General features: G+C 36.5%; 1 protein-coding gene across 1 annotated transcript; it reads right to left on the bottom strand.

Annotated features, from left to right (window-relative positions):
- Positions 1 to 6958: 6958 nt before the first annotated feature.
- LOC143573543 (uncharacterized) lies at positions 6959 to 8406 on the bottom strand. The gene has a single exon (XM_077058394.1). The coding sequence runs from the start codon at positions 8344 to 8346 to the stop codon at positions 7438 to 7440; it is 909 nt and encodes a 302-aa protein (XP_076914509.1). The 5' UTR covers positions 8347 to 8406; the 3' UTR covers positions 6959 to 7437.
- Between the last annotated feature and the right edge of the window lie 264 nt (positions 8407 to 8670).

Raw genomic sequence — 8670 nt, 5'->3', positions numbered from 1 at the left:
CTTCGATACCCCTTGTTACGATATAAAATGGTAATAGAGCTAAAGAATTGTAGAAGAAGAAGAAGAAGAACACATAAGGAGTTAAAACTCTCAAATCAATAGCTAGTTCATTACATATCATCTCATCGTTTGAGTACACTCAAAACACATGACTAATTACACTTACAACCCCCACATTATGATATTAATATTATTGACCCCTCTACTATTTACTACCTAACATCCAATCCCAAAGATGAAATACAAAGTCTAATGAATTAATTAGCTTGTTGTTATATACTTAAAGATTGGCATAAAAACACCCACAAACACGCTCAATGAGCTACGTGCTTATACAAAGTCTGGTTGCCCCTTAATTATATTGAAACACTTAATTTCTCTTTATAATCACTACAAACATTTTTATAAATTCTTACATAGAAGAAACTGATCACCTGTGTATAATAAAACACAATCCAACAAGCATTAAAGGTTTGTCGAACAAAATCGTTGAAGATCAATTGTGGGCTGGGAGGCGAACAAAATCAGTGATGTATTAGGTAGCGTTTGATATGCATGAATGAGAGGCGGAATGGAATGGACAATTACCATGTAATGAAAAAAATGTGTTTGGTTGGTCAATGGAATGGAATCACTCATTACCATGTCTATTCCATTCCCTCTAAAACACCCCAAATTCATTCCATCCACCACCCTTGTTTTTTTTTCATTCCATCCATCTTTCACACTATATCATCTCCACCACCCAACCACCATTACTACCCATTGCTCTCTAACCACCACTGCCTCCGCTGTGACATTCGTCATTTTTGAAAGCCAAAACCCGACCCTTCTTAAAATTTCGACATCTTTCGGATCTTCATTTATTAATAAAATGGTGAATTGCTTTTGTATTTATGTTCATGATGTTGTTTAGGTTTATAATGTTGTTTTATTATTTTTGATGTTACAAATTTAATTCTAAGTATTATATTATCTTTCTAATCAATTGAGTCAAAGACATTTAATGGGTTTAAAATTCAATTAGTTAAAATCCATGATTTCAAGCCTTATGACTAGCCTCTTGACTAGCCATCAAATTAACTCACTTGACCTTGTTATTAACGATTTTGAGTGTATATAAAGCTCACTCATTCTCTACATTCCTTGCACAACTAGTTTACACTCAAAATCATTCAAGCTTGTCAATTTCTCCCAAGTCTCAAGTTTGTCTTTCAAAAGACAATTGCTCAAGAATTATTATTCTTTTTCTTTTTGATCCAATCCCCGGGTAATGTTTATTTCTTATCATTACGCATAACGATTGTTTCCATGATGACAACCCAAACGACATTCATGGAGACAAATCATCCTTCGTAATCGGCTCGCTTATGTTCGGTTTATGAATTTTATGTTTAAAAGTCAACTTCTATTTTTGCAAACTAATAATCAAGAACAAAAAAATTTTTAACATACAACTTCATCTTTTTCAAATTATGTTACTCGCAAACCCGAATCAATAACCGGGTTCGTGTCCGACCAAAAAACGAACCACTCGTTAAACTAGTTTTCTTAATTAATTGTTCAGTTGGAACAAACCGGACTCATCTAAATTAATTAATATTTATTATAACCCATTTATTTTTCTAAGACTAAAATAAATTAACTTAACAAATCAAATAACCAAAAGCATTTTTTTATAAGCCCAATATATATATATATATATATATTCCCCTGACCATATCGATAGCGTGCTATGCGGTGGGATATACAGGGCTTGATTGATTGATTGATTGATATATATATATATATATATATATATATATATATATTTATAAATTGTTTTGTCATAAACCGAACGTAATCGCCAAATTACATTATTTTCGCAACTTCTTTTTAAACCCAGCTATTTATTTATCTAGGGTTGTTCGTTGAACCTAACTTTGTCGATTCACTTGCTTAAAGGCATTTTTCGCTCTCGATTCGCTTACTTAACATGTGAGTTTTTCATAACCCCTTTTTAACTCTTTTAATATTTTTGGGGTGTAGCATGTCACAAGTTTTTATTTTGTTAGTTATGCACTTATTTAGAAAACGATTCGCATTATCGTACATGTTAATATTATTCGTGCATATGGTTTATGATTGTACGTGAACTTGCTTGCAACGTGTTTACTGTTTTTATGGTGGAAGTTACGCAAACGCATACACATAGTGGGAGGGTCCGACGGAACGTACCTGCGCCGTCTAACGTTACGACTTCGGTTGTTTACGTAAGGTGGTTCTCATTTCTCCGACTTATGCGGCTTCGGCTAAATGAACGGGAGGACGACACTATTTGATTTCATTTACATTATGTTTGAATGTTTATTGCATGACGATCGTTGAATCACACTTTTTATATATATTTATACACGCAAAAACTTATGAAAACTCACCAACATGTGTTGTTGACAAAACATATTATTTTAAACGTGCTGCAGGTTGATACGATGAAGTGGCAGGACAAGAAAATTAATAATACCTTAGGATTATTTCAATGAATAATATTTGCTTCATTTAGATGTGTTCTTTTTGTGTCATTATCAAACTATTTGTGTACTTGTGAAATTATGAAATAAAATAAATATATTATCACTATTAATAGTGTTACGAGCTTATGAGTGATCTGTACGTTGCACCAGGGCGTATTCCACTTAATGCCGGGGTGTTACATCCGCCGCCCGTTACCACCCACCACCGCCTCCGCCGCCGGCCATCACCACCACCCGCCTCCACTGCCTGCCGCCACCACCCCCACCGCCCACCAACCGTCGCTTACCATCGCCACCACCAACAATCGCTCCTGCCCATCACCATCTGCCACTTACCACCGCTACTACCAATACCGCCTGCTGCCCATTAACAATCGATCATGCCCATCGCCACCGCCGCCAACACCCACTACCACCATTACTGCTCGCTGCATACCACCAACCATCTCTCCCGGCCATCACCACCACCACCACCTGCCATCGCCACCACCACCCAATATCCCCACCATCTGCCACCACCAACAATCGCTCCCGCCCATCGCCATCGCCGCCCACCACCGCCACCACCCACCACCACAATTTTTGCTCGCCTTCCATCATCGCCACTCACTACCAATTTATCTTATTCCGGCTTTTTCTAACTTAACAAAAAAAATAAAAATAAATAATTCATGTCATTCCCACATCGTAACCAAATATGTCAACGGAATGGTAATGAGTCATTCCCTTACCTTGTTCATTCCATTCCCAATCTTAAACCGTTTGATCGTCCATTCCATTACCCCATGCAAATCAGACCCTTATTATAATTACGGATTAGGTGAGGTCCACGAATTCTATGAAGGGAGTTAAGATAAATGTAAAGAGGCTTAAGGGAGTGGGCTGAGTGATGTCTTTGGGCCATTGGATGGGCTGATTTCTAAAATGGGTTAGATAAAAAGAAAGAGACTAAAGAATGTGTCTGCGGGTTATTTGTAACCGAAACCAATTTGGTTATTCGAATTCAAATTTGGTTCAGCTCGGTATTTGGTTTAATTGGTTTCGAACTGAATAATGGACACCACTGCCTCTTTGTGACCGCACGTTTTATCATGTCTCAAGACCCCCTATCAGTCATTACAGCCGTAGGATTCTCGTAACCAACGATGATCTTTCAAAACCATTCAAACTACGAGCCGACAAAGACAGTGAATTCTGGCAAGTGTACAGTAACTTATAGCATGAAAACTATGTTTCGGGTTGGTGAAAAGTATTATCGGACTGGTGATAGTGTTACCGCGATGAATAGTGTTTTCCTGTTGTGAACGTTATTTTCAAGATGTACAGTGAATTCTAGATCAACAAACATGCCGTTTTGGAAAGTAAGCAAATGACACCAAGATCAGGCGGTGACGACTAAGGTTTGTTCTGAGAGCTATGATACCATGTAAAATTTCAAAAAACAAACCTCGGAAACCTTTATACAAGCTCGTGGACTAAACACAACTGAGCCATATTAATAAAATAACTAATAAAACCATTTAATAGAGAGATAAAAACAAAACAAAGAAAGTATGATGTACATAAACTGATATGCGTAAACATATAGGGCTTGTTCGTTTCACGGAATTCGTGGGAATTCAAAGGAGTTAGAATTAAAATCCCATGACATGACGTGTTCGTTTCGTTGGAATTGGAATCTTAATTCCATTGTGGTGTGTTCGGTTCAAAGAATTGGAATTGGAATTCAATTCCTTCAAATTCCTTTAAATATAGGGATTTCAATTCCTTCCAAAATGTGGAGGAATTCAAGGAAATTCATTGGAATCTTATCTCGAGTTTTTTTTTAACAAGGACAACGAACAAAACATTTTAGTTTTTTTAGATTTTTTGTTTTTAATTTATATTTTGAGTTATGATTTTTTTATTATTATTTTTGAATATTTTTTGAGGGGTTTTTTGAATATTTTTTGAGGGGTTTTTAATCTTAATAGAAAACCCATAAAAAACTCAAAAAAATTATAAAAAAATCATAACGCAAAATATAAATAAAACACAAAAAAATCTAAAAAAGCTAAAATGTTTTCGCCGTTGTCATTGTAAAAAAAACTTGATTTCTATTCATTTGTCAAACGAACACATTAAGAATGTATTTGGATTTCAATTCCCCCCCCCCCTTCCAATTCCTATTAGAATGTTCAGATTCCAAATCCAATTCCTTCAAATTCAAAATCCTATGCAAATTCCAATCCATTCCATTCCGTGAAACAAACGCGTTCATAGAAGATAGATTCTAAGTTTCTAACTGATGAAAAGAAAAACAAGAGATAGAACTTAATAATTAATGAAAACGGGCAACATTTTGTATTGTTTCTAGTCTTGGAAAGCAAGCAGATGAGACATGAATATAGGCTTTTTAGGGTCCCATCCCGCCGTTGGCTGTAGAAAGTGTAAACCAATGGTTGGAAGACTCCTCAACTGCCCATGTCCAAGCTCCCATCACTAAATCACTAATAACATATATGCCCCACTACATCTCTATCATAACAATATTATTGATTTTTTTTTATTTATAAATAAACTCAAATAAATTATATACTATTTTTTGTTCTTAAGATAAGGTTTATAATTGTAGAAAATACACATTAGTACATCATAATAGTATATCTAAATACAACATTTGCTTTCAAGTTACGTGTAATTTAATAACTAAAATACAATTTAAGAGAGCAGAATGTGTCGTTGTTCTATGACTTGATTTCATTCAAAAAGAAAAAATAATGCAAATTTAACTCATAAAAAATGATGAATATTTATCAGATTGTGAGGAACGATATAACAGGGGCCGACGATAGGAGTTATATGGACTCGTTTGATACAAATGTCAAAACTAGTTTTAAATAAAGTGATAAGAGGATCGTTTTACTTGGAACCAAATTCAACTAACAAATTATAAGAACTGGTATAGTTACCAAGTCCAACTAAGCATCGGGATGGTCGCATAACAAGTCGGGTAGGTCGAATCTGTTTATGTACCCCTCGTGTTTCAGTTGTGCACTAGTGTGGGTTCGTTGGTTAACCTATAAAAAAATTAAAATATTTAAAACAACATTTATTCGTTCGGTAAAACTCGAGCACTGAAACCCGGGCGTTGGTGAAACACTTATGGTAAAAACCAATTATTACGATGGCGAGTTGATGCGAATTTGTTCAGTATCGATTACATTCATTAGTATAAAGCATCGGGATGATCGCATAACAAGTCGGGTAGGTCGGATCTGTTTATGTACCCCTCGTGTTTCAGTTGTGCACTAGTGTGGGTTCGTTGGTTAACCTATAAAAAAATTAAAATATTTAAAACAACATTTATTCGTTCGGTAAAACTCGAGCACTGAAACCCGGGCGTTGGTGAAACACTTATGGTAAAAACCAATTATTACGATGGCGAGTTGATGCGAATTTGTTCAGTATCGATTACATTCATTAGTATAAAGCATCGGGATGATCGCATAACAAGTCGGGTAGGTCGGATCTGTTTATGTACCCCTCGTGTTTCAGTTGTGCACTAGTGTGGGTTCGTTGGTTAACCTATAAAAAAATTAAAATTTTAAAACAACATTTATTCGTTCGGTAAAACCCGAGCACTGAAACCCAGGTGTTGGTGAAACACTTATGGTAAAAACCAATTATTACGATGGAGAGTTGATACGAATTCGTTCAGTATCGATTACATTCATTAGTATAAAGTAACATTGGCAAAACCTAAGCATTATTAATACATAAAAAAATAAATTAGTCAAATTAAAAAACTAGCGCATAAGCAAATAAAACATTTACAACGATATCTATTCGGTCAATGAAATCCGGGTGTTGGTAAAGTCCAAGCGTTGTAGGTCATGGGGCGTTGCAGCAGTAAGTCGACGCAAATCTGAAACGGTTTCAGTTACGTTCGTTATGGTACTGTATAAACAACGTTAGTCAAATCTAAACGTAAAAACCCAAAAAAATAAATTTGTCAATTAACATATAAATAGATCAACACATAAAAAAATATAATATTTAAAACAATGGGTATTCGATCGGTAAAATGCAGACGTTGATAAAACCCGAACGTTGTCTTTCGCTAGCGTGTCGATACGAATTCAGTTGGTTTATGTTATGTTCATTAAGATAATGGAAGTAAACAAAAAGGTCAGTAAACCCAGACGTTGAACAAAACCGAGCATTGTTTGTCCGGGGCATTTCATGGGTGTGTCGAGACTAATAACCATTTAGTTATCAAATCTAAGAAAAGAGAAATGACATTAACCATAATGGTGATGTCGCTTGACCCAACATGCCTCTTGACTCAATAAACACTTCGCAACACCTAATTTCTCAATATCTGTCGACATTTTTCCTTAAATGCTAAACCATTTACATGAAGGGTTAAGTAGAGTTTATTCTTTTGTCAATCCAACCATACAAATAATCTAATTTAACTAAAAGTTGTTACTTCATACCTACAAAAAGGTTCAAATTAAGTATCATCTAAACAAGTACTATACTCCCATTTCTAAACTTTATTCCCATTTATACCCCCAACATGTCGGCAAAATCACCATCCTTGCCACTAGTGGCAACCATGGAGTACACAATCAACATCATCAGCACGTGTATCCAGACAATCATCACCATACCGCCCAGTCACTACGTATAAATGGAAGTTACACCAACCGATAACTTTATAAATAAATCAACCTCTCATTACGCAAACCCAATAACACCCCTCCACATTCACCACAATAACCAAAATACCCCACCACCTTAATTTAAGAGTTAAAACTTAAAACCTAAAATTCAATTCATTCAACTTCTTTAAAAAGTTAAAAACCACTTTTTTCAAAATAATACTCCAACTTTCCAAATGTTACAAAAACCACCCTGTAAAACCAAACAATTACTCTCAAGTCCCTCTATTTCTCGCCTCCTTTGTTTGCATTATCGACTCAATCCTCTGCAGTTTCAGATCGTTCTTGAACTTGTTGATGAAGTCATCCGCTTTGGAATCAACCTCCACGTCGTCATCATCATCATTAACCACCCTAACCGCTTTCACCGTCGCCGGCCGCCGTGCCTCCACGATCTCTTCCGCCTCGTGATGCGTAAACCCTACCTTTAAACTAGCCGACTTCTTCATCTTCGCCGGAGCCTTCGTCTGAATGCTGCTGTCGGACTTCGTCCGGTCGTGTCCGCCGCTCTTCAGCCGGCTGTACACCTCGTCCAAACTCTCGAACTCGTCGGCGTTATCTTCTCCGGCGAGATTTGGTTCAAACTCGTCGGAATCGTAACGGCCGATCTGGGTTTCAACGGGAAACCGATTACCGGCGTGGATTGGATCTGGGTTTGTGGGTTCGTAGCCGTTCGTCGGATTTTGACCGGAAAACTGGTTTCCGGCGTCGTCGGTGGCGGCGGGGTTAGCTGGATCTGGGATTGTGGAATCGAAGTCGAAATGTTGGTAATCGAGAGGCTGATTGAATACATACTGTGTAGCAGCTACTTCTAGTGGATGCTGGTGGTAGTGAGTTTCAGAAGACTCGTTTTGAGATTTTTGAGGGTAAAAGTTGAAGGATTTGAGACGGTGGAGTATGGACGGAGATCTGGCGATTGGTGGTCGATTATTATTATTATTATTGTTCTTCTGCTCATCTTGTTGTTCTTGTTGTTGATTATTATTATTGTTGTCTGGTAGATTGGATGTGAAAACAATGGTGGCAATCATGAGGTTGAGTAAGACGAAGAAGACAGTGGAAGTGAACCAGCTATTGAGAGAAGCCCAGAGTGATGACGTCACGGAAGTTGCAGTGTCCTCCATTGTTGTTGACAGATTTGGATAGGGAGAGTGGTATGTGTGTGTTTGGGGTTGGTGAGGTTTGTGTTTTGTCCTTATCATCAATGAATCTATGAATTTCAAGTTCCACGTAAATGGTACCCAACCGGAAGAGATTTATATATCACAAAAATTAAGTACTATTTACTATAATAAAAAGATATTAAGTGAGGTTAGGTTTAGGGAAATAGTAAGTTTAAGAGAATTCACATTTCATTCTTCATCCCCATCTCTATAATTACACTACAAAACAATATATTTCTCTTTTCTGTTTAATTAAATAATACTTTTATCATACAATTTTCTCTA

Source organism: Bidens hawaiensis, unplaced genomic scaffold (assembly GCF_021521415.1).
Source record: "Bidens hawaiensis isolate Kalapana, Puna unplaced genomic scaffold, B.hawaiensis_p1.1 tig00026586_1, whole genome shotgun sequence".
NCBI classification, from domain to species: Eukaryota; Viridiplantae; Streptophyta; class Magnoliopsida; order Asterales; family Asteraceae; genus Bidens; species Bidens hawaiensis.
Note: the sequence above shows the minus strand (reverse complement) of the source record. Positions and strands in the feature narration are given on the sequence as shown.

Coding starts and splice junctions, on each gene's coding strand:
- LOC143573543 (XM_077058394.1), bottom strand. CDS start 8,346: ATGGAGGACACTGCAACTTCCGTGACGTCATCACTCTGGGCTTCTCTC.